A 26773-nucleotide genomic window follows, 5' to 3' on the forward strand; every position below is an offset into this window, starting at 1 on the left:
GTCTTCCCCTAGCTGTTCAGATACCCAACCACGTTCTCTTCTCGGACGCATCGGACTTGGGCTGGGGCGCGACGCTGGACGGTCGGGAATGCTCAGGTCTGTGGAACTCGAGTCAGAGGAGCATGCATATCAACTGCAAGGAGCTGTTGGCAGTTCATCTGGCCTTGAAAAGCTTCGAGTATCTCCTTCGAGGCAAAGTGGTGGAAGTAAACTCGGACAACACCACGGCCTTGGCGTACATCTCCAAACAAGGAGGTACCCACTCACTGACGTTGTACGAGATCGCAAGGGACCTGCTCATCTGGTCAAAAGGTCGAGACATCTCCCTAGTAACGAGGTTCATCCAGGGCGACTTGAACGTCCTAGCAGATTGTCTCAGTCGGAAAGGGCAAGTAATTCCAACCGAATGGACCCTCCACAAGGATGTGTGCAAGAGACTTTGGGCCACTTGGGGTCAACCAACCATAGATCTCTTTGCAACCTCGCTGACCAAGAGGCTTCCAATCTATTGCTCTCCAGTCCCGGACCCAGCAGCAATACATATAGATGCCTTCCTCCTAGATTGGTCACATCTGGATCTCTACGCATTCCCACCATTCAAGATTGTCAACAAGGTACTGCAGAAGTTCGCCTCTCACGAAGGGACAAGGTTGACGTTAGTTGCTCCCCTCTGGCCCGCGAGAGAATGGTTCACCGAGGTACTTCGATGGTTAGTAGACGTTCCCAGAAGTCTTCCTCTAAGAGTAGACCTTCTACGTCAGCCACACGTAAAGAAGGTACACCAAAGCCTCCACGCTCTTCGTCTGACTGCCTTCAGGCTATCGAAAGACTCTCGAGAGCTAGAGGCTTTTCGAAGGAGGCAGCCAGTGCGATTGCTAGAGCAAGGAGAGCGTCTACCATTAGAGTCTACCAATCGAAGTGGGAAGTCTTCCGAGACTGGTGCAAGTCAGTTTCTGTATCCTCGACCAGTACCTCTGTAGCCCAAATAGCTGATTTTCTCTTATACCTGAGAAAAGGACGATCCCTTTCAGCTCCCACTATCAAGGGCTACAGAAGCATGTTGGCATCGGTCTTCCGGCATAGAGGCTTAGATCTTTCCAACAATAAAGATCTACAAGACCTCCTTAAGTCTTTTGAGACCACTAAGGAGCGTCATTTGGCTACTCCTGGGTGGAATTTAGACGTGGTACTAAGATTCCTCATGTCAGACAGGTTTGAGCCTTCACAGCCAGCCTCCCTGAAAGATCTCACTCTTAAGACTCTTTTCCTGGTATGCTTAGCCTCGGCTAAAAGAGTCAGTGAGATTCATGCCTTCAGCAAGAACATCGGATTTTCGTCGGAAAAAGCTACTTGTTCGCTGCAACTTGGTTTTCTAGCCAAAAATGAGCTACCTTCTCGGCCTTGGCCTAAATCTTTCGATATTCCCAGCTTATCGGAGATCGTAGGCAATGAACTAGAAAGAGTCTTATGCCCTGTTAGAGCTCTTAAGTTCTATTTAGATCGTACTAAACCTTTACGAGGCCAATCTGAAGCTTTATGGTGTTCAGTTAAGAAACCATCCTTGCCTATGTCAAAGAATGCTTTGTCATACTTTATCAGATTGTTAATACGAGAAGCTCATTCACATCTGAGTGAGGAAGACCGATCTTTGCTTAAGGTTAAGACGCACGAAGTTAGAGCTGTAGCAACTTCCGTGGCCTTTAAGCAAAATAGATCTCTGCAAAGTATAATGGACGCAACCTATTGGAGAAGCAAGTCAGTGTTCGCGTCATTTTACTTGAAAAATGTCCAGTCTCTTTACGAGAACTGCTACACACTGGGACCATTCGTAGCAGCGAGTGCAGTAGTGGGTGAGGGCTCAACCACTACAATTCCCTAATTCCATATCCTTTTAATCTGTCTCTTGAAATGTTTTTAATGTTGTTTTTATGGGTTGTCCGGAAGGCTAAGAAGCCTTTCGCATCCTGGTTGATTTGGCGGGTGGTCAAAGTCATTTCTTGAGAGCGCCCAGATTAGGGGTTTGATGAGGTCCTGTTGTATGGGTTGCAGCCCTTGATACTTCAGCTCCTAGGGGTCTGTCAGCATCCTAAGAGGATCGCGAGGCTCCGTAAGGAAGACGTACTTACAAGGCAGAGTAATCGTCTAAGTCGACTTTCTTACCAGGTACCTATTTATTTTGTTTTTGTTATATTGATAATTCCAAAATGAAATAAAAACTCTTAGCTTGTACGATGTAAACATATTTAACTGGTCTCTACCCACCTCCTTGGGTGTGAATCAGCTATTATATATTCACCGGCTAAGTTAAATATTTAAAAATGATATTTTAATTATAAAATAAATTTTTGAATATACTTACCCGGTGAATATATAAATTAAACGACCCTCCCTTCCTCCCCAATAGAGACGCAGTGGGATGAGAAGAAATTGAGTCTTTGTTTACATCGAGAGTGGTATCTGGCCGACAGTTGGCGCTGGTGGGCACACCCGCAACCTGTATAGCGATCGCTGGCGAGTTTTTACTGTTTTTTGTCTGTCGAACAACAGAGTTGCAGCTATTATATATTCACCGGGTAAGTATATTCAAAAATTTATTTTTTGGGCTCAAGCCATGGCGTCCTGATGGAAGGTTCCTTTTTGGTAGCTTCCTTGGGTATAAGACTACTAAGATATTCCCAGAGAATTTAACCACAGGTTATCACAGAATTCTAACTTCTGGAGCGAGTATCTCAAAGGTTTCCCCTTAAGACATCGTAATACAACAGGGGACGCGCATGTCTGAACGCGCCACATAGCTATCTTCACCCCGAACAGAGTTAATGCTTCGGTGTGTAAGGACTGAGAATAGCTGGGAGCCGTTCCACAGCTAATCTCACTCGTGGCTACTACTGATACTCGAGACGTAAACAAACGGACGCCATTGCTCTAATGACGTCACGCCCGTCTTCATCCTTTGTTTAGTAGCTGCCCTACTTAGACGGATTTTCCCTGTGTTAACTTTATCGTTTTGCATCTTCGCTATGTCGTTACGTTCAGCCTCGCCTTCTTCTGGAAAGTTGAGTACAAGGTTCCAGTATTGTTTATTTAAGCTCTGGCCGTAAAGTAAATATTACTTTTCGAGATAATTGCTGTTTTGTGGCAGAGCTGTGCCTCTACCGGACCCGCCATTTTATGGCGTCGTTGTTGTTATGCATGTCTTATTTAGTTAGCCACAACAACGTTTCCGGCATTATATACTAATCGAATACATTAGTTTATTTAGTCTTCATAGCTAGGAACTTTTATATCGTGTTTAGACGCTTTTTATCGGTCATCGATTGACCTCATACCAGTCGGCTACTATAGCCCCCAGGCCAGGAGCCTACATACAAGTGTTCATGCATGATTTATTAGTGATCCTAGACTAAGTTATGAAGATAGTGGCATTATTTTACAATACTTTTGACAGTGATGCAAATGTTTTCGCCTTCAGGGACCATATAGGGGATAGGCTAGTCAGTGACTCTTTCTAGCCTAACCTAATGTTAGGACCCCTATATGCTTCCTTCATCCCCTGCCTTGGCATTCCCTCTATTTAGCCTTGATTCCTTTTCTGAGTAAAGGGATTAATTGTCTAATAGAGTATATATCGCCTCTCTGTCCTCCCTAAAGGAATGAACCCCCTTTAGGGTTGCGTCCGAGAGTGAGGTTAGGCTAGCCTACCTCTATGGCAGGATAGTCTATGACTTTCCTGCGATAGCGATATGTCTTCTTCCTTTCCTAGTTCAGGACTCTTAGCCCTGTTCTAGGTTAGGTTAGGAAGGTTTCTCTGTTCCATGCTGAAACTGTACTCTTGCACCGTTTTAGCTGATCTGCCTGATCTTAGGTTAGGGAGTGTCCTCCCTTTCCTTAGTGGCCGCTCTGGTACAGAAACCCTTCCTGGGAAGACTTCTCTCTTCTCCCTCCCCACCTATCTCTTGTATAGCCTAGCCTATGCTTAGGTTAGTTTATACCCATCTGTCCCCTGTCCTACAACTCCTCCTTAGGGTGGAATAGTAGGGCTACCCGAGCTTCCTTGTGCAGTCCGCTCTGGTACACATACCTTCATAGTGTCCTATAAGGTTAGTTACTAGTGTAGTCCTGCATATGGGAGTCTCCCCCCCCCTTGGGTGTTCCCTAGCCCTCCCTTGGGCTACCTTGCTCCCGGTCCCTAGTGACCCCTGCTCATGGATGTTAGAGCCTGCCTCTATCATGGGTACACCCCCTCAGGGAGGGGGAGGGATGTTTGGATTCCTGATGGTACTTCCTACATCCCTTCCCCCCTCCCCCCTGTCTCTCTCCCTATCCGGGTGCCGGTCTCTTGCCGCCTCTACTGTCGGCAATACCTGCCTCCTACTTGGTGACTCTCCCTAACCTTGCCGCCAGCCCCCCGTGTACCGAGGGACTGCCGGCTGCCGCCGGCTACTACCGGCGGCTCTCCTCCTCCTAGCTGTCGTCCGCTTGCCGGTCGGCCGCCGGAGTGCCGGCATATACTGCCGGCAACCCGGTACAGCCTTAACCATCCTTATCCCAGTCACCAATCTGGCATCCTCCGACTGCCGGAGCCGCCGCTCCCTGCCGGCGTGCCGCCGTTGTGCCGGCGGCCGCCATCCTGGTATTTGACTGACTTTGAACATTGTCTGTCCTAATGCCAGAATCTATGCTGGAGCGAGCTCCGGCATGCCGGCGGCTTGCCGGATGCCCCGGAGGCGTCAAGAATACTTGCACCCCCTTCCTGTAGCTATCATAAGACTATGATAGCCCTATATCGCAAACAGATAAGCTGCTTCTGCTATTAAGATCAGTACCTAGTACTGCTCTATTAGTGATCATGCTGTCTCTTCGCATTCTTCTAATTCCAGCATGCTATGTGCATCTTAGCACGGCTGGTTGCCAGAAGCAGTTACCTTTTAAATGAGGCCTTCTGGCCCTTAACTGGGAACCGAATGAATTCGGTCCCAATCTTGTCCTTGGTTTTTTCCATGGAATTCCAAAATACTTGGAATTCTAGGGAATTATATCCAGTGCCCTCGGTCACTCGGGTTATCCAGGGACCAAGCTTATGGTAACCAGCCGGGCGAGATGCATGGAGCATGTTCTCCTTCACTATTTTCATTCTCTATGCATCACACCTTCATTAAGTTAAAATTAATAATTAATATTAACTTAGTTTAAGAGCCATTCTTATGACTCCCCCATACTCATTTTCTCTTTCTTCCACAGGAGGAGCAGATGAAGTGTGATTTCGCCTTCTGCGCTGTGAAACGCCCGCAGTTTTACGGGCATACGGCTTGCAGGACTCACGCCTCTTGTGCAGACAAGAAAGGGGATTTGAAGTTTTGGAATCCACTGGATTGTACGGTCTGTCAGGCTCACCTAGTTGAGGCCTTCCATAATCCTCCTTCAGCGGAGGTTAGAGACATTTCTCGTGAAAAGCTGCGCAAGTGGGTGCGTGGCTTCCAGAAAAATGCTACCGGACCGTACCTGGCCACCGAAGAACTGAGGTCACTATTGTTCCCTAAGGCCTCCCCTGACTCAGTGGTACCCAAAGACGTGATCCCCACTGTCCAAATTACGGTGGAACCTGATGTAGTCATGGCTCAGTCCATGCACGAGTGTCGTTTAGATTCCGAAGATGACGAACAGATTTCGGATGTCTCGGAAGACACGGAGAAAACGCTTATGGCTCAAGGAGCCGAAGACGACGAAGACAAGGTGGAATACACCGAGTCGGAGCAAGAAGCTGCTCCCTCGTCCATCCCCCCTCCTACTCCTACGCCGACGGAAATGTCTATTCCGTCTACCTCCTCGACTCCGGATCCTTCTTCTTCCACTCAAGAACTGATCCGGCTGATTAGAGCCGTCATGGACGACAGGCTGAAGGAGAACCAGGAGTCCATCAGGTCGATGATAGGATCCAGAGAGCCGAAGAAGATTTCGGTCAAGGATCTCCCCGCTTGCTCTCATGCCAACCCGTGGAGGTATGCAGAGCATATGGTTATTGCGACCGGCAGGATCTTTGTCAGTGATAAGATCGGCACGGTCCCTTTGGAAGATGTGGAGTTCTTCCCAAGCTTTGAGGCCTACCCGGACTGTTACGTCCGGCTTCGTTCCGAACCTGCCTCGAAGGAAGAGACCGAACCTAAGGAAGAGATAGTGTTCGATCTCGCAAAGGCCCAGGCTATGCTAGCCTCCGCATTCAAGAGTAGAGGCTTTACCTGCTCTAAGCTTCCGGCATTGAGCAAGAAGCACCCTACTTACGTTGCACCTGATACTGCGGTTCTTCCATTCTTGGAAAAGGCCTTAGCTGCATGCCTTAAAGCGGCGGAAGAAGGGAAACCCTGCCCTGCACTGGAGGAGTGCAGACCCTTCTCCATCGTGACCCCCCCTGACGCTCGACACTGGAAAGATGTTCAACATACTTTCGTCGTGGGAAGGCTCGATCCTGACGTCGCCGGACGTCAGTTTAATGAAGACCTCCCAAAGCTCAACGATCACCTCCTTCGCCGGGAACAAGACACGAAGGAGAGGCTTGCGGCATCTCTTTCTCATCAAGTCCAACTGGAAGTTATGGCCTGTGACACTAGAGTACCAGATCACTACATGGTACTCTCCAAATCCCCCTTACTGACGGTAATGAAGGACTTGTACCACTTCATAAAGGCTCGAAGAGCCTGTCGTGAATTCGTGTTTGCCGGTGCCACCGTGAAACACGAACCCCGGAGGCTGATTTCCTCCAACATCTGGGGAAAGCACCTGTTTCCTTCTGACCTTGTGAAGGAAATCACTGACAGAGCCGCCACGGAGAATAGGAACCTTCTCCACAAGTGGGGCATGTCCAGGAAAAGGAAACCCTCTCAGGACGACGGACCTCAGCCTAAGAGGAAACCCCAAAAGTCAAAACCCCAGCAACGTCAGCAAAGACGTCAGTTTCCGGGACCCGCTACCTCCCAAGTGGTTGCCCAACCACAACAGACCTTTCAATTGGTCCCCCAACCGGTGTTGTCACAGTCACCGGTCTTCACCCCTGCCTTTGAGCAACCATCAACTACCTTTCATGCCAAAGGTAGAGGCTCATTCAGGGGTGCAAGCAAAGACGCATCTCGCCGTCCCTCCAGAGGTAGAGGAGGAAAGGGAGCTAGCGGCCGAGGCAACAAGTCCTCGGGACACCAGAAGCAATGAAGTGCTTCCGGTGGGAGGAAGACTCCGCCAATTCCAGGATCGTTGGACCTTCGATCCCTGGGCACACAGCATCGTCAAGAAGGGTCTAGGCTGGAGTTGGACTCAACCACCCCCAATCTTCCAGCAATTCTTCCAGCAATCAACCCCCCTTCTGGAAGAATATGTTCTAGACCTCTTGAACAAGAAGGTGATAAGGAAGGTAAAGTCCACCAGGTTCCAAGGGAGACTGTTTTGTGTTCCCAAGAAGGACTCAGACAAACTCAGAGTCATTCTGGACTTATCCCCCCTCAACAAGTTCATAGAGAACAACAAATTCAAGATGCTGACGCTTCAACAAATAAGGACCCTTCTGCCTCAAGGTTCCTACACGGTCTCTATAGACCTGGCGGATGCCTACTGGCACATTCCAATGAACCATCACGCTTCCTCCTACCTAGGATTTCGACTCCAAAGGAAAAGCTACGCCTTCCGGGCCATGCCCTTCGGCCTCAATGCGGCCCCTCGGATCTTCACAAAACTGGCGGATGCCATAGTACAACAGCTCCGCCTAAGAAACGTCCAGGTGATGGCCTACCTCGACGACTGGCTAGTCTGGGCTCCATCGCCCGAAGAGTGTGCAAAGTCTTGCAACGAAGTTACCCAGTACCTAGAACACCTGGGATTCAAGATCAACGAGAAAAAATCTCGCCTCTCTCCAGCTCAGAAGTTTCAGTGGTTGGGAATCCACTGGAATCTTCAGTCACACCGCCTTTCCATCCCCCAGAAGAAAAGGAAGGAAATAGCAGGGTCTGTCAAGCGACTACTGAAATCCAAACGCATTTCAAGACGACAGCAGGAACGAGTTCTAGGCTCTCTACAATTCGCCTCAGTGACAAACCCAGTGCTTCGTGCACAGCTAAAGGATGCCGCGGGAGTCTGGAGACGCTCGGCATCCATCGCTCGAAGAGACCTCAAGAGACGGCTTCCAAACAGACTGCGACGCCTCCTAAAGCCGTGGTCGGAAGAAAAGGCCCTGAAAAGGTCCATTCCTCTCCAACACCCTCCTCCATCACTCAACATCCACACGGATGCCTCACTGGAAGGTTGGGGAGGTCACTCCCACCAGAAACAGGTTCAAGGTACCTGGTCTCCACTATTCAAGACGTTCCACATAAACATCTTGGAGGCCATGGCGGTCCTTCTAACTCTGAAGAAGTTATCCCCGCCGCCCTCGATCCACATCCGTCTAACCCTAGACAACTCGGTGGTAGTTCGTTGTCTCAATCGCCAAGGCTCAAGATCGCCCCAGATAAATCAGGTGCTTCTCCCAATCTTCCGTCTGGCGGAGAAGAAGAAGTGGCACCTGTCTGCAGTTCACCTACAAGGATTCCGCAATGTGACAGCGGATGCTCTATCTCGGACAAACCCGATAGAGTCGGAATGGTCTCTAGACGCAAGATCGTTCTCCTTCATCTCTCACCAAGTCCCAGAACTTCAGATAGATCTCTTTGCAACGAGCGACAACAATCAACTTCCTCTGTACGTAGCCCCGTACGAGGACCCCAAAGCAGAAGCAGTGGACGCCATGTCACTGGACTGGAACAGATGGTCCAAGATCTACCTGTTCCCTCCCACCAACCTTCTGTTGAAAGTCCTCTCCAAACTGAGAACCTTCAAAGGGACAGCGGCCCTAGTGGCTCCCAAGTGGCCCCGGAGCAACTGGTACCCCCTGGTCCTGGAGCTGCAGCCCAAGCTGATCCCTCTCCCGGGCCCAGTTCTCTCTCAACAAGTACAGAAGTCGACTGTCTTCGCTTCATCATCGAAAATCAAGGACCTTCATCTCATGATTTTCTCTCCCTTGCCGCAAAGAAGAGGTTTGGGATCTCGAAGAAAAGTCTAGACTTCCTAGAGGAATACAAGACCGAATCCACGAGACGGCAATATGAATCATCCTGGAGGAAATGGGTCTCCTTTGTCAAGGCAAAAAATCCTAAAGAAATCACAATTGATTTCTGTATGTCCTTCTTTATTCACCTTCATGGACAAGGATTAGCAGCCAATACGATTTCAACCTGCAAATCGGCCTTGGCTAGACCAATTCTATATGCTTTCCAAATTGATCTGTCCAACGACATCTTCAACAAATTACCAAAAGCATGTGCTCGCCTACGTCCAGCACCCCCACCGAAACCAATCTCCTGGTCACTAGACAAGGTACTCCATTTCGCCTCCAACTTGGACAATGATTCATGCCCCCTCAAGGATCTGACTCAGAAAGTTATATTTTTGTTTGCTCTCGCTTCGGGAGCTCGAGTCAGCGAAATAGTGGCATTATCAAGAGAAGAAGGACACATCCTGTTTACCGATTCAGGAGAAGTGACCCTCTCCCCTGATCCGACGTTTCTCGCTAAAAATGAATTACCCACCAAAAGATGGGGCCCTTGGAGAATATGCCCCCTGAAGGAGGATGTCTCTCTATGTCCAGTAGAGAGCCTCAAGGTCTATCTTCGCAGAACTTCGAACTTTGGTGGAGGCCAACTCTTCAAAGGAGAAACATCGGGCAGCGACCTGTCACTGAAACAATTAAGAGCGAAAATCACCTACTTCATTCGCAGAGCGGATCCGAACAGTACACCCGCTGGTCATGATCCTAGAAAAGTGGCATCTTCTCTGAATTTCTTTCAGAGCATGGACTTTGAAAGCCTTAAAAACTTCACGGGCTGGAAGTCCTCGCGAGTTTTCTTTAAACATTATGCGAAACAAGTGCACGAAGTCAAACATTTTGTGGTAGCCGCAGGTAGTGTTATGAAACCTGCACCTAACTCTGCGTAGAACAGTGAGTTACTTGGGACTCTAACTCTTCGGGTGCCTATGTTGACCCTCGAGCGATTCATAGTGATGTCAAAAAACACTTAGTGCTTTTATAACTGTTCTTATCCCAGATGAAATGTCATAGTGTCACACAAGTGCCGCATGCCTTGAGCATGATGTGTTTTATTTAAAGAGTTGCGTTCCTCGAGAACGAGTACCTACTAATATCCTGAAATTCCTTTTCAGATTCAAGAGCAAGCCTTTATTTCTATGTACATTATTATTACTGTAAATGAACTTTACTTTTGCTGTAAATTATTTAATTTCTGCATTGTGAAATAAAATTTCTATTTTATTACTTGTGCGTCTCTATCAGCTCCTACTTACTATGAAATACATACCTGTCATAGTCTTATTTATTCCTCCTTTCTTATGGTTATGAAGAATTTAAGATGTTTAATCCTAAATTATATTCACCCTGACTAAGTAAGGTTCCTACCCGAATACTTACTTCTGATAACCAAGAGATGAACTCTATACACAGTGCCCAACCACCACTGGTCTAATTTCAGAATGTTCCTATACAAATACCAAACATTCCGCTTCATCTCTAAGTTCTTCAAGTTCTTCTCTCAGGATGAATAGCCCTTCAATACCACTTTGACGTCGGCATAGCCCATGGGAACTTCACTGCCAAGGGGGGCAGGATACTTCGTCCCTATGGTTCTTTATCTAAGATTACTTTGCTGTTTTGTCAATGCCTAGGCACTTAATACTGGGGGAAAATCTACCACGATACATTGATTCTCTGGTACTCTTCCATCAGGACGCCATGGCTTGAGCCCAAAAAACGGATTTTGAGCGAAGCGAAAAATCTATTTTTGGGTGAGATAGCCATGGCGTCCTGATGGACCCTCCCTACTACTTCGTCCAGTTTTGTTCCCACCCTGTGCTACTGTATCATGGTGATGGGCAGCAACTGGCTTCAGGATGAAGACGGGCGTGACGTCATTAGAGCAATGGCGTCCGTTTGTTTACGTCTCGAGTATCAGTAGTAGCCACGAGTGAGATTAGCTGTGGAACGGCTCCCAGCTATTCTCAGTCCTTACACACCGAAGCATTAACTCTGTTCGGGGTGAAGATAGCTATGTGGGGCGTTCAGACATGCGCGTCCCCTGTTGTATTACGATGTCTTAAGGGGAAACCTTTGAGATACTCGCTCCAGAAGTTAGAATTCTGTGATAACCTGTGGTTAAATTCTCTGGGAATATCTTAGTAGTCTTATACCCAAGGAAGCTACCAAAAAGGAACCTTCCATCAGGACGCCATGGCTATCTCACCCAAAAATAGATTTTTCGCTTCGCTCAAAATCCGTTTTATAATTAAAATATCATGTTAATAAGAAAAAAGTTATGACAGAAAAGAGGTAGCCATTAAGAGATAAACTAATAAAGAAATTATGTAACAGCCTACAAAAACACAGCTAGAGTACAAGGAACAACCAATAGTAGGGCAAATTATAGATTGCCATTTTCGTTAAAGTGACTGATGCATGAGAGTATTGTGTGTCAAAAATACATTGCTTTAGGTCTCTAACACCCAATAATATCTTATCAGACATAAACCTTTCACAGTAATTATCACTCTACAGCTTTCTCACTAATTTTCTCATTTTAATGGAAATTAAAAAATCGAGGGGAAAGGAAAGCCACCCCTAATGGGACGTATTACCTGTCAGCAAACTGCTACTGGTATTGTACTCTAAATCTTGTTGCGTAGATTGCTGAAATTGGGTCTGCATAACATGACAAGTTTGTATCTATGTACAATAATATAAAAGTTTTCTTGAAACTAAATTTTCTGATATTACCAATGCTTAACGAAACTGTATTCTTTTACCATACATAAATACATTACTTGAATTCTGAATAAAGATATGGGGTAATTAATTTTTAAAAATAATTTGTTTTCCAGGTTCTAGAGTACTGTACTATTGGACAGAATATTCAGGAGTTGTCATTATAGTGGCTTAAAAATGCAGAATGATTTGGCTGAAGGAGAAATCATGGCTTCTCACACGCCAAAGAAATTACAAGACCAGTGTCTTGAGTCACTAGCTTTAGCCATCTTGAAGAAAGCCTTCCCGTGCTGTATCAATCGCCTTACTTCAGTTTATGATGCACCTGTTACACTATATGATGTATCTTATAAGGACCATGGTAAGTCATATATTTACCCAAGTACTGTACTGTAGAGTAAAATTTTTCCAAGTAATGTATTGTAAAGTATAATTAGTTTGATATAAATACTGTACCTGGAATTAGCATTTACTCAATTAACAAGTCATGCCAAAGTTATGTTTCATAACATAGTGTATTTTTCAAGTGATCTTGTTTCCCCGAAACAAACCATAGTCTAAATGGTGGTTTTTAATAGTATGCCCAATTTTCTAGGACAATGCAATGGGATTCCCATTGCTTATACAGCTTTGCCTTTGAATGTTTTAGAAACCATACCTGTACTTCTGACCTACTACTACCTGCACTATTGACCATACTATTAACAGTGTAACTAACCTGATCAATTCTAAAGAATAAAAATCTTCCTATTCATGAAGGCTGCAGTCCTGTTAACATCTTAAGAGGGCCTCTTTTAATAAGTCAAATGATATGTGAAGCAAAGCTAGATATTACATTGAGCACTGATTTTAAGATACTAGTTTGTTCTGTAACCGAAATACAAACCATGCTATTTACATTGGGTTTACCTTTTAGTGCAGCTGAAATGGCGAGCCATTAGAATTTAACGAGGGTGTATGACCCCCGCGCTAGTTAGCGGGGGGGGGGGGGGGGGAGGTAGTGGTAGTTAGCTCCCCCCCCCCCCCCCACACACACACACAGATGAATGCTCACTTTCACTTTTGGCTCGGACTGGGACAGACGTCTCTGTCTTGGTCCTCTCTTGGCAGCCAATGTTTGTTTTTTTGTCTTTACTTAATCGCTGACTTTTCTTTTACTCAATATATATGTAGACATGTTTTCATGTTTGTATATATATTTGAGTATAGAAATCAGTAAGTTTCCTTTTCAGAGTTGTGTGTGTAGTGTACGATATCTACGTGGAGTCCTCGGCAGTTAGGCCACCACGGTGTAATTCTATGGGTTGCGATCGAGTTTGACTTCGGTCTTTCTCTCTCTCTCTCTCCCTTGAGGTCGTTCACCCTTTTACTACGTGTTACTACGCCCTTGTAGCTTCCTTTCCGTGTGGGGGGGTTGCTACGCCGTACGTTTGTCTCAATTAGTTTATGAATCTAATTATAGTTGTTAATTTTTCAGCTTGTAGAACGATTCCTTTCGAGGTTTTCGTTCTTTCTTTAGTGTTCATTCATTTTTAAATTATATAATTACATAGTTTCATAATTATAATTGTTATAATTCTGTTTTGGTTACAGCTCTCCTTCCGTGAGTGTAAGTGGTTGTGAGGGCACGTGCCTGTTGTGTAATTCTTGTTTCCTTTCCCTCGGGATTCCTCTTCAGAGCCTTCCCGGGGGAATGAATGTGTACTAATGATTTTTGTTTTATTCTTTTACAGTTACCGATCTAGTTTGTTTCTGTAATATGGCAACGGTGTGAGCTGTCTTGTTGAGGCATGGGGATTCGGCTGTTGCTGCCTCCCTCCTTGTATTTTCGTCAGGGGTGTGTCTCCTTCTACTGGAAGTACTCCCGTGACGATTGACAGCTCTCCAGTTCATTTTAGAACTCTCAGGAGGCTTGCCTCCTTGGGCGGGTAACTTTCCTTTCGAGGGAAGTTTTTCCTGTCCAGGCTTGAGTTTTTCCCCATTTGGAGGGTTCTTCTCTTGCCTTTTTTTCGTGTGACTATGCTCTTGATGCTGAGCGGTCACACCTGCAGTTTCGCTCAAGGGCCTGGGCAACTGCAGGAGCCCCTCTTCGGAGGATTGCTCCTTTTAGGTCACTGGCTGACCAGTCTCTTCTACGAAGTGTTTCTCTTTCGTTCGCGAGAGAGTACACTCATAGAGACTCCTCTTCGGAGGATTCTTCTGCTGCTGTTGCTGTTGGCCTCCTTCGCCGTAAGGCCCACCGTCCGCCTCGTCGTAAGGGCCTCTCATCTCCCTATAAGGGTGCTAAGAGGTGCCTTTTTGAATCTCTGTTTGCAGCCTACAACTCTTTCTTCTTGATCTTCCGCCTTGGTGCAGATGGACAGCAGTCTGATCTCGCCTTCCGAAGGGCAACGGTCTTCCCGACGGACAACGGACATCAGTCTCCCGACGGACAGGCAACGGTCTTCCGATGGACATCTGTCTCCCGACGGACAACGTTCCCTTCAGGGCAAAGGGTTGCCTCCCACAGGGGTTCTTCCCTTGCATGTCAGGGTTCCCCTGCGCGCCCTTCTGCTGTGTTCTCTCCTGCTCCTGCTCAGTGTTAGCGCACAGGCGCTCTCCTGCTCATCAGCGCTGCCTGATCGCTAGCGCTCTCCTGTTCGTCAGCGCTCTCATGATGATCATCCCTGCTGTTCCTGTTGGTTCCTGTTACGCGCCCAAGTTCGCCCTCGCGATCTAGAACTTCAGTTCAGGTCTGGGTCAAGGACTCTTCTTCTATGTGCAGGCTTCCACGCGTTGCCTTCTGCTCGTCAGCGATCATCAGCTCGCCAGTGATCTTAGACGTGTCAACGTTCACCTGCTCGCCAGCGATCTCCTACGCGTCAACGATCGCCATCGATCTGCCTGCGCGCCCTTCTTTGCCACACACCAATGGGCGCCAACGGTTTTCTAACCGTCTAGGATTGCCTGATTAACAGCTGGCTTCAGCGCTCACCTTCCTGATGCACCTGTGCGCCTTATGTTAGCGTGATGCGCGCTAACCATCGCTAGTCTCTCTCGCGTTGGCAATCGCCTACGCACCCGCGCGATTCTTCATCTGCTCGCTAGCGTTTTGTTAACGCACCATCGCTCGCCAACGCGCCGTCGCCCACCTGCGCGTCAGCGCTCACCAGCTCACCACCGATCGCCTGTTGATCCACATCGCCAGCGGTCTTCCTCGCCCATGCGGCAGCGCGTTTCCTTGCCATCGCAACGCTTGCGTTCGCCGCCTCGGACTCGCGCTCATTCACCTGCCCACCCTCGCGACCGCTCACCTGCGCGCCCGCTCGACTGCGTGACCGCTTGCCGGCGCGCCCGCGCGGTCATTCGCCTGCGCGTCCGCACGGCCACGTGCCTGCACGTCTACGCTCATGCGCGTCCGCGCACATGCTCTTCAATGTTCGCCCGCGCGCGAACCAACGGTATTCCATCGCGCGGACGGACGGTGTTCCGTCGTGCGGACCGGCGGTGTTCCGTCGCGCGAACCGGCGGTGTTCCGTCGAGCGAACCGGCGATGTTCCGTCGCGCGAACCGGCGGTGTTCCGTCGCACGAACCGGCGGTGTTCCGTCGCTCGAACCTACGGTGTTTCTTCACACGAACGTCGGCTTAATTCTTGCAGTATCCATTGCTCGTCTATGGGTTATCGCTCGCCGACCACCAGCTCTCACCCTTCCTACCACGCCCTCCTTCTGCGCCCCTTTGCTCAACTTCGTTTGCGTTCCTGCGTGACTGCGCATGGGCGCTTCCACGTTTGCCCACGCGCAAATCTTTGAATTACCATCGCGCGAGCTCCAGGGCGATTACGACCACGATTCCCATTGGGGTTTTCGCAGCATGGCCAGCCTGGCGAGTTCTTCTGGAGCGTATTTCCAGAAAACGGCCTCACCCCGTAAACGCAGAGCATGGCACTTGCAAGAATAGGAAGAAACTTCAGGGAGGTCTGAGCAACACTCCTCTTTCCAGAACCTGGGTTAGCCCTTCCCCGTCATTCCCTAGAAGGATTTTTGGCGGGGGGCTTCCCGTTCGAGATTTCTCCATCGGCCAAGGGGTGACTGCTTACCCCTTCCTGTGGGGGCTTACCAGGTCCTTTCCCTCCTTGGTTACGGCCCGAGGTTTGGTTCAAGGAAGCTACAAGAAGATCATGGGTACTTTCCTCCTCTCGGGCTTAGGCACCTTGGCGTTTCGTCGTTAAGTATCTAACTTGCGGACAAGCTCGATGTTGTACCATCTGGACGCGCTGACTGAGGGCTTCCTTCGGGTGTCTCATCTGTGGATGTCGACAACCTCAGACACCCTTCCATCCTTGAGAAGAGTTTGTTTGTGCCCAAGGACAGAGACTTAGACAGCAGCTGTGCGGAGGAAATCGACTTCCGTTTTCACTCCTCCAAGGCGCTTTCTTCCAGACTCTGCAGGGCTCCAGCGCCTTTTTCTCTTTCAACCACGTCGGCCTAAGTTATCGGCTACGACAACTGAGACAAGGTGTCCAATTGCAGTTTCCTCCTGTCAGGAACAGATGGCACGGGAGGCTCCCCCGGGGGGGGGCATAGTCCTAAAGGGAGCGGCAGAGTTCACGAACTCTAGGATTGCAGGTTTCACGCTGGGAGGATGCTTAAGGCTACTCATCCGGATGACAGCTTCCCGATGCCCATTCCCGCACGATCTCTGATCAGCCAAGGATATCGCACCTGCCGTCTCTGTCAGCGAATTCAGTGTCTCTGAACCTCTATGCCATAGCGTCGGCAAGAGTTGCCCGGTTGGGCAGAATGATCCATACCTTAGGCGAAGGTCCTCCATAGGATCATCGACAGCTTCACCCCCGGCCTCTTCAGTCGATCCTTTCTTGTAAGGAAGGATCTGAGAGGGGAGTTCCATAGTCAACCTCTCAGCCCTGATCAAGTTTGTCGAACAAACTTCGGCCAGCGTAGAACAGCAGAATCGATCAGACTGGTAACGAGGCGACAGGACTCCTTAAACCCTGGATCGGAAGGACAGGTACTTTCAGTTTCCATTCCATCCATCTTCTGGGGAGCTCGTGGAATTCAGCCTAGACTGCAAGTATTCCTGCTTATGATGCAGTGTGGCGATCCCGCCGTGGCATAGCAAGTTTTTTCCCCCAGAGAACTCTCCCTGTTTTCCTCATGGCCGCTCAGGTGCAGGCTTCCGCCTCCTTTGCTTTTTGGAGGGCTGGTCAACTCCGGTAGGCTCGGGTTCGACCTTCTTCAGCGCCGGGACAAGCTTCCGGATGCTTACCATGAGTGTGGGTTCATGGTATTTTGCATGGAGCCTTCTCTTCTTCTGTCTCAACATCTGGAGTATCTGGCCATAATATTGATTCAACGGCCTTACCACGTTGGAAACCCCGCTTCTCGTCCGTCCAGCGAGGTTAAGCAACGTCGGTTCTGGTCAGTACTTGGATGGGTGACCACCTGGGGACGCCAGATTCTGTTGCCACATCCTCCGAGCCTTCCTTTCAGTTGACTGTGGCAAGACTGAGGAGAGTCGCAGTACCTGTTCTCAGTCAAGCAGAGCTTTCAGCCCTACCTTGGAACATTTCCTAGTTCTCCTTTCCTCATTGACCCGTCTATAGTCTGAACGGTCGCCTCATAAGTTCCATGTGGGGCGGTCCAAATTCCGGTGGTTGCAGGCAACGATTAACCGGACTTCCTGGCCCCTATGGGACCAGCGGAACTATTAGACCTGCAATGGGTGTTGACCTATGGAACCTCTTGATGGTAGTGGATATTCTCGTCCTTTCCCCACATTCTTGATGCTGTTCTCGGACTCGTCAAAGAAAGGGCGGGGGGGCATGTTCCGGTCCAGGCCTATGGTCAAGACCTGAAGGATACCTCTCCATCATTCAGGCAGGCTTAGGGGCCATAGTCTGGCCCCTCTACAGATCCTACAGCTCCTGCCGAGTCGCTCCGTGCGCGTCGACTTCATGATTCTGGCGTGTTCTAACCAGCAGGGGACGCATTTTCACACCTTCACATCTTGCAGTAGAGATACCGGGATGATTGAGATACTCTCAATACCACCATCGGCTCTCTCATTCCAGGCAGAGGAATGTTCTCTCCGACTATCCGAGCGGAGCCTCGTAGAGAGAGTGTACCTGGGGGTCTTTGGCCTTGAGTAACCAGCAAGTCCTGGTCTGGGGGACCTGATCGCGACAGCTTGGAACCTCAAGCTTCCGCTGTTCTTCCCCCCAGTCTCAGACCCCGGGACTCTGGCAAGATGCATTTCGGTGATGGTGGGACAACTTCGACGCCTGCGTCTTCCCTCCTTTTTGTCTGTGGACAATGGGTCTCAACAAGACCAGGTTGTCTGTCAACCTTTCAATGGGAGAGCTCCACTGGGACTATGCACAGAACGGTTTCTGGACCCTCTGCTTCCCCTGACGGAACTCCCGGGAGAGCTTCTCCCACGGCGCAGACTACTCAAACAACCACACTGCAACATCTCTCCCGAACCGGGGCGTCGCTTCGGCTTCATGCCTGGAGACACTACGCCTCCTCCTCAAGAAGAGACAATCCGCTACAGTCAAAGTGAAGAGTCTTCGGTGGTTGGTGCCGTGGGAGATATACCTCTTCCCTTGAGGCCTCTTCTCCAGCAATAACGGTCTTATTGTCTTTCGGCGGGAGGAAACTCCTTTCCGCTCTCGGCAATGAAGCCTGTCGTTCAGCCTTTCCCTGACCTTCAGGCTTAAAGGAATAACTTTTTCCTGCCCGCTGGATCCTTCCTCGCTCATACGAAGCTACGATCGTCCCTGCCCTAGTCGGAGGAAGACCTCCAACTTGGAGCATGGCTCGGACTTTTTAGTCCCTTAAGAGATCTTCTCAAGACCCTTTACGACAGGCCTCGGATTGTATTCCGCCTTGGGTCTCCTGCTCACTCTGGCCACGGCCAGTGTGTAAGCAATCTTCTTGGTCTCGTACGACTCCGCCCTTTCTAAGGAAGAGGGGAAGGCAACATTCAGGTTCGCTCCTGAGTTGTTGGCTAGACTCAGAATCTGGGGGTCCCGGCCCTTCGGTCCAATTCCTTCAAGATTTCGAGTCTCCATTCTGTATCTGATGTCCCAAGACCTTCTCTTTCTTGCCAGTAAAGGAATCAAGAGGTTAGGTTTGGGAACAGCTGCAGTTTGTCCTCAGTTGCAGCCGATTTGGGAGCACAAGGAGGACACGGGGGAGAGTCACCAGTATACCTCTTCAGCCCGGACTCAAGGACATTCATCTCGACCTGTCTCCAGACCCTCCCCCGTCACGTCGCCCTACAGCACGATGTTGGATACATCGCAACGTCCCTCGCCTTCGAGTAATACTACTCTGTGACGCAGGTGCTACAAGCTGGAGTCTGGAAGCGTCTAATGACCTTCGCAGCCCGCTTCCTGCAGGGCGTGACCCACAGGAGTCTCGATACGTTTTCTATCGCTCTGTGGTGGCTACACAACAGCTGGTCTAACCTCAGGCTCCTTTTTGGACAGGTAGCAGAAGGTTGAGGGCATTGTTATCAGGTTTTAGTCTGCATGAACGAAAGAAGTATGTCTGGCCCTTATTTCTTTCTTCATCATCCCCTCTACGGGGAAGCAGCATCCTGGTCTCTGCATAGCTGACCTCGAACCTCTGCAGGTAAACCATGCTTCCTTGTGTTCCGAGTATTGAGTCAATACTGTCGCGTCCCCCATACCCTGACGAGGTGGTATTGGGAACGTCCTAACCCAGAGTTCCTTCTGGAACTCCAGGTCAACTGCCTAGGACGGGTCACACTTCTTCCTTCACACACAAGCTTATGTAGGCCACACGGTTCCTTGCGGAGCAAGGAACTTGTGAGGTTCAGGGACTCCTTTTCTCGAGTGCGACTCACTCGGATTCTGAGTCCCTGGGTAAAGCCAAAGCCAGTATGGCTGGGGACTTTCCACCCTACCTAAGGGGTAAGTCACCCAATGTAAATAGCGGGGTTTGTATTTCGGTTACGGAACAAATGACAAATTCGAAGATAATTATCTTCGAATTTGTCATTTTTTTAATAAGAAGATAACTGCAGAATCCCATTTCTTTTCCCAGAAGTTAGTAGTAAACCTGACTTTTATGACCTCTTGGGAAAGAGCAAACCATTGTTGATAATCATCCTTAATAAAGGATGATTTATTGAGGTTGATGTGATTTCCTAAGTCAATGCACTGGAAAATTAATGGGTGACAAATACAGGTAGTCCTGTCTGTGGGCAAAAACAGCAAATGGTATTCAGGTCAAATTTCTTAGGAGTAAGACCCAGATGTAATGGGGACTATGACTCATGTGATGATTTGTGGGGCTAGGGTAAATAGAACGAAAGCTCTATAAGATTTTGATCCCCCCCAAGCAACTAAAAAGAATTTTTGGGAAGGTAGATTAATATTTAAGTAAAAGTAAGCATTTTGAAGAGTAGTAAAATCTGCAAATTTATCTTTTCTGAAGAACTGAAGGACTATGAAGACTTTTTTTTCAATATTTAACTTAGCCGGTGATTATATAGCTGCAACTCTGTTGCTCGACAGACAACTCTACGGAAAAACTCGCCAGCGATCGCTACACAGGTTGCGGGTGTGCCCAACAGCGCCATCTGTCGACCAGATACCCAGCTCTCAATGTAAACAAAGACTCAATTTTCTCTCTGTCGAGGTGTCGACAAGACGTACTTTACTCGCTGTTGCTAAACTGGAGTTTTTCACATCTATTTGGTGAAGTACTATATTCTAGTTTTGAGCTTTCGCTATGCAGGTGTTTTATCTTCATCTTAAATCTTGAACTCGTTTTGGATAGATTTAATTATGGTGACAAAGAGAGTATGGACTTTCTTTCACTTTTAAATGGCCGACCCTTCCCTTAGACGGAAGTGTGTTTAGGCTTTTAGTAATTATCTTATCACGTTATAGATTTTCCTCTATATATTTTATATCTCTCCGCCCTTATTAGGCCTCTTCGATTAACTTTCCATTTATTATAAACATATAAAAATAAATTTTAATGTTTTGTTTATATGCGACCTTTCCTGAGAGTAGGCGGTCCTAACTTGGAAACCGATGTTAATCAACGTTGAGCCCTTTATATCGTAATTAGCTTTTAAAGAGCTAAGGATTTAAAACTTTTTAAATGTAATATTTTATGAAAGAATTTCTTTGATAGTCTTCGTACTGTTTTCAAAGATGAACTAACGTTTAGTTTATTTATGCTACGCAGTTGTTGACGTTCAGGACGTTCAACATGCGCTCTATCGTTACGATAGAGAGAGAGTGTATCACGGTTTCACTTTGCAGTAAGAGTAAATCGATTCTGACGTTTTGTTCATTCTTTCTTAGCTTAAATGTTTTAAATTCTATTTTAAAGGAACTTTTTATTTGAAAAACCTTTCAGTTTTTTCCTTTAGTCAAATAACATGTTTTTTTGACGAAATGTAATTGGGCTCTTCTCTTAGGTGCGAAATCAAGAGAGAGAGAGAGATAGAGATGGAGGGAGAGAGAGGAGAGAAAACGTTCCGTTCAAGCGGGTAACGTTGTTCTCGAGTTACTCTCGTCCCTAGTCGCTGTACGGGGAGAAAGGATAAAACGTTTTTAGTTTTTTATTCTCGTCCCCAGGCTATGTGCGGTGAGAGATTGAAAACGTAGTTTATATGAACTAGTGTTTAGTCTCTTTCCCAGCCACTGATTTTTTTTTTTTTTTATCTTAAAATATGTTTTCTGTTTTTTGCTGGTATTAATGAGCTTGCATTATACGACTGATTTCGCAATTACTACCTTTTAATGAAGGGTAGAATTGCGTGTTTCAGGTAGAAATCAGTAAAAGTTTCGATTTCAGTGAAATAAGTGCAAAACAGAAAATCGAAGTGATAAAGTGATATGCGCAAAGTGTTACAGTGTTGCGTCCGAGGGTTCGTCTGTTCGTGCCTGTCGTTCACCTAGTCCGGGACCTCTTGCATGCTCCCAAGCCCAGGGGAGAAGTAATGTCAAACGACTTATGGGTTCGAGAGGCCTTGATCAACGAACAGACGTTTTCCCTCTATGGTATCGGGTGTATCTTACCAAGATCTCCCCTACCATAAGACGAGAGAGACGTTGTTTCTCCTCGTCATCCGAAGGCTTTTCGCATAAGAAACCTGTCACAAGGTTTCGAAGCCCTTAAGCGAAAGTCAGTCCTTTCAGGACAGGTCCAGCGTCCTGGTTACAACCATTAGGACAGCTCTGACCCTATGCAGTCATCGGATAACTGCTCGCCGCCTAACAAAAGCGTAACACAGACTCCGAGAGTCTTTTTTTGTTGGCAAAGTGTTGCGGTCACAGACGTTACCCTCGTCTCTTACCACAACCATTTCCGTTGATCCTTAATGGGTTGTATGGCAAGACATGCAGTATATGCTTGCCTCCCTTATGGAAGACTATTCTGCCGATTATTCCGTTGAGTCTAGCCGTTTATCTCATCGATATCCTGGCTTTCAGCCAACCTAACGTTCCTTTGTGCTTACTGTTGACGTTGGCGTAGCTTAGTCACGTCAGTCAGGTTGTTTAGAACCACACTCGATGCGGTCTCGAGTGGTTTTTCAGCCGCATTTGGACGTTAGGCCACTTGCTGATGCTCCTGTTGACGTTCAAGACGTTCACTAACAATCGGAGTTGACTTGTTTTGACGCTGTGCGTCAACCTCCGCATTCTAGAGTTGTTTTGACTGCTCAGTCTAGGCAGTCAAAGCAGTCTCGAGTGGACGCTGTGCGTCCTCACGCACCTGTTGTGGTTGACAGTTCACAGACTGTCAAGCAGTTACATGACGTTGCGTTCTGGTCCGCTACTAATGCACCAGTGAGTGTGGACTCTGCTTGTAAAGCATTGCCACCACGGTAGGTCTCTCCCTTGCTTGAGACTCAGCTTTTATCGGACAAGGTTCCTGTAGATGAGGAAGTTGCTGTTCCCCCTCCTACTGATATTCCCTTGAGGACTCTGTCAGATGGAGAGGAGCCTAAAGCTGCTTAGCCCCCTATGGACTTTAATTAAATCATGATGATTTTTTTAAGGTTCTTTGTCCGGATCTTTTTGTAACTGCTGCTCCTCGTTCGCCTAAACGTCAGAGCTTACACTAGGCCTAGCTACTTCGAAGCCGTTGTTTTTAAGCTAGTGCTCTCTCGCTCTCCTAGAGAGCTTTACGTTGGCTAGGCGACTGGTTTTTCACCAGGAGGAGTTTGGGGGATACAGCCTTTGCTTTCCCTTCCTTTAAACTGGTTTATAGAGCGAGAGTCTGATATGACACGAGAGAAGTTCTCGGCTTGGGAGTTCATGCCTCTGCCCAGATAGACTTCTCAATTCTCGTAGACTCTCCCTGGCGCCTGGCCAGGAGACGCTCCAAGTTTTTTACAGGTCAACTTCACAGCTGTTTTCGCGCCTTTGAAGTTTTGCTGTACAATTATGTCATGCATAACAAGGCTTTCAGGGATGGTAAGCGGTACCGCCTCAGTCGCTAACCCCGTCTGTTGCCGCACCTGCTCCCGTAGACCCTAAATGGGCTTTGCTGCAAGACATGCAGTCCAAGCTTGCGTCCTTGATAGAGGACTTTAATGCGGAGAAGGTTGCTACCGAACCTTCTGGCCAACAACCTTCCAACCGGTCGGTTGTGCGCCTTGTTGACACTGAGGTAACCTACTCGCGTCTGCCAGTTGAGGTGGTTCCTCCACCGATGCGACCCAGTGTGGGTTGCCAGCCGCACGTTGACGTTAAGCGACGCACGGAGGTGGTTGTTGACGTTCAGGAAGTTCAACAACCAGCAGAGGTGACTTGTTTTGACGCAGTGCGTCAACCTCAGCAACCCGGTAGGGTGTTGACTGCACAACCCAGACGGTCTAGACAGTCTCGGGTTGACGCTGTGCTTCCTCGCGCACCCATGGTTGTTGACAGTTCACAGACTGTGCAGCAGTTCCATGATGTTGCGTCCGGCTCCGTCACGCATGCACCAGTGCGACCGGACTCAGCGAGCCAGACGTTGCCCACTCCGTTGCCGTTTCCTCATCAGTTTTCGGATGAGGAACCCTCTGATGAGGACGTTGCTGAACAACAAGACGATCAGCCCCCAGAATAGATCAAGCCCTGCTATCCATCCAGAAGATGCTGAAGAAGGAACGCTGCTCAGTCAGGCTGTGGATGAGTCTGGTAGGGACGCTGTCATCCGTGGAACAATTTGTGTTACTAGGAAGACTACACCTCCGTCCTCTTCAATACCATCTAGCTTTTCACTGGAAAAAGGACAAGACGCTAGAAGCGGTCTCGATCCCCGTTTCCGAAAAGATAAAGTCTTGTCTGACTTGGTGGAAGGACAATATCAACCTAAGAGAGGGTCTTCCCCTGGCTGTTCAGACTCCCAACCACGTTCTCTTCTCGGACGCATCGGACGTGGGCTGGGACGCGACACTAGACGGTCGGGAATGCTCAGGACTGTGGAACTCGAGTCAGAGGAGCATGCATATCAACTGCAAGGAGCTGTTGGCAGTACATCTGGCCTTGAAAAGCTTCAAGTCTCTCCTTCGAGGCAAAGTGGTGGAAGTTAACTCGGACATCACCACGGCCTTGGCGTACATCTCCAAACAAGGAGGTACCCACTCACTGACGTTGTACGAGATCGCAAGGGACCTGCTTATCTGGTCAAAAGGTCAAGACATCTCCCTAGTAACGAGGTTCATCCAAGGCGACTTGAACGTCATAGCAGATTGTCTCAGTCGGAAAGGGCAAGTAATTCCAACCGAATGGACCCTCCACAAGGATGTGTGCAAGAGACTTTGGGCCACTTGGGGTAAAACCATCCATAGATCTCTTTGCAACCTCGCTGACCAAGAGGCTTCCAATCTATTGCTCTCCAGTCCCGGACCCAGCAGCAATACATATAGATGCTTTCCTCCTAGATTGGTCACATCTGGATCTCTACGCATTCCCACCGTTCAAGATTGTCAACAAGGTACTGCAGAAGTTCGCCTCTCACGAAGGGACAAGGTTGACGTTAGTTGCTTCCCTCTGGCCCGCGAGAGAATGGTTCACCGAGATACTTCGATGGTTAGTAGACGTTCCCAGTAGTCTTCCTCTAAGGGTAGACCTTCTACGTCAGCCACACGTAAAGAAGGTACTCCAAAGCCTCCACGCTCTTCGTCTGACTGCCTTCAGACTATCGAAAGACTCTCGAGAGCTAGAGGCTTTTCGAAGGAAGCAGCCAGTGCGATTGCTAGAGCAAGGAGAGCGTCTTCCATTAGAGTCTACCAATCGAAGTGGGAAGTCTTCTGAGACTGGTGCAAGTCAGTTTCTGTATCCTCGACCAGTACCTCTGTAGCTCAAATAGCTGTTTTTCTCTTATACCTGAGAAAAGGACGATCCCTTTCAGCTCCCACTATCAAGGGCTACAGAAGCATGTTGGCATCGGTCTTCCGGCATAGAGGCTTAGATCTTTCCAAACATAAAGATCTGCAAGACCTCCTTAAGTCTTTTGAGACCACCAAGGAGCGTCGTTTGGCTACCCCTGGATGGAATTTAGACGTGGTACTAAGATTCTTCATGTCAGACAGGTTGGAGCCGTTACAATCAGCCTCCCTGAAAGATCTCACTCTTAAGACTCTTTTCCTGGTATGCTTAGCCTCGGCTAAAAGAGTCAGTGAGATTCATGCCTTCAGCAAGAACATCGGATTTTCGTCAGAAAAAGCCACTTGTTCGCTACAACTTGGTTTTCTAGCCAAAAATGAGCTGCCTTCTCGGCCTTGGCCTAAATCTTTCGATATCCCCAGCTTATCGGAGATCGTAGGCAATGAACTAGAAAGAGTCTTATGCCCTGTTAGAGCTCTTAAGTTCTATTTAAAGCGTACTAAACCTTTACAAGGCCAATCTGAAGCTTTATGGTGTTCAGTTAAGAAACCATCCTTGCCTATGTCAAAGAATGCTTGGTCAGACTTTATCAGATTGTTAATACGAGAAGCTCATTCACATCTGAGTGAGGAAGACCGAACTTTGCTTAAGGTGAAGACGCACGAAGTTAGAGCTGTAACAACTTCCGTGGCCTTTAAGCAAAATATATCTCTGCAAAGTATAATGGACGCAACCTATTGGAGAAGCAAGTCAGTGTTCGGGTCATTTTACTTGAAAGATGTCCAGTCTCTTTACAAGAACTGCTACACACTGGGACCATTCGTAGCAGCGAGTGCAGTAGTGGGTGAGGGCTCAACCACTACAATTCCCTAATTCCTTATCCTTTTAATCTGTCTCTTGAAATGTTGTTTTTTTTTATGGGTTGTCCGGAAGGCTAAGAAGCCTTTCGCATCCTGGTTGATTTGGCGGGTGGTCAAAGTCATTTCTTGAGAGCGCCTAGATTAGGGGTTTGATGAGGTCCTGTTGTATGGGTTGCAACCCTTGATACTTCAGATCCTAGGGGTCGATCAGCATCCTAAGAGGATCGCGAGGCTCCGTAAGGAAGACGTACTTAAAAGGCAGAGTAATTGTTCAAGTCGACTTCCTTACCAGGTACCTATTTATTTTGTTTTTGTTATTTTGATAACTTCTAAAATGAAATAAAAAACTCTTAGCTCATAAAAGTGTAAACATATATTACTGGTCTCTACCCACCATCCTGGGTGTGAATCAGCTATATAATCACCGGCTAAGTTAAATATTGAAAAATGTTATTTTGATTATAAAATAAATTTTTGAATATACTTACCCGGTGATTATAAATTAAATGACCCTCCCTTCCTCCCCAATAGAGACGCAGTGGGACGAGGAGAAAATTGAGTCTTTGTTTACATTGAGAGCTGGGTATCTGGTCGACAGATGGCGCTGTAGGGCACACCCCCAACCTGTGTAGCGATCGCTGGCGAGTTTTTCCGTAGAGTTGTCTGTCGAGCAACAGAGTTGCAGCTATATAATC

At 48.0% G+C, this 26773-nt stretch overlaps 1 protein-coding gene and 1 pseudogene across 1 annotated transcript in view; both read left to right on the forward strand.

The window, feature by feature from the left end:
• The window catches only part of LOC137641465 (uncharacterized), a 48591-nt gene that overhangs the window by 15639 nt on the left and 6179 nt on the right, over positions 1–26773 (forward strand). Inside the window, exon 2 of the mRNA XM_068374048.1 lies at positions 11965–12209. Within this exon, the coding sequence (XP_068230149.1) occupies positions 12026–12209 (184 nt within the window). The 5' untranslated portion in view covers positions 11965–12025. The remainder of the gene's footprint in view (positions 1–11964; positions 12210–26773) is intronic.
• LOC137641739 (5S ribosomal RNA) lies at positions 17200–17318 on the forward strand (annotated as a pseudogene).

Source organism: Palaemon carinicauda, chromosome 5 (assembly GCF_036898095.1).
Source record: "Palaemon carinicauda isolate YSFRI2023 chromosome 5, ASM3689809v2, whole genome shotgun sequence".
In the NCBI taxonomy this organism is placed as follows: domain Eukaryota; kingdom Metazoa; phylum Arthropoda; class Malacostraca; order Decapoda; family Palaemonidae; genus Palaemon; species Palaemon carinicauda.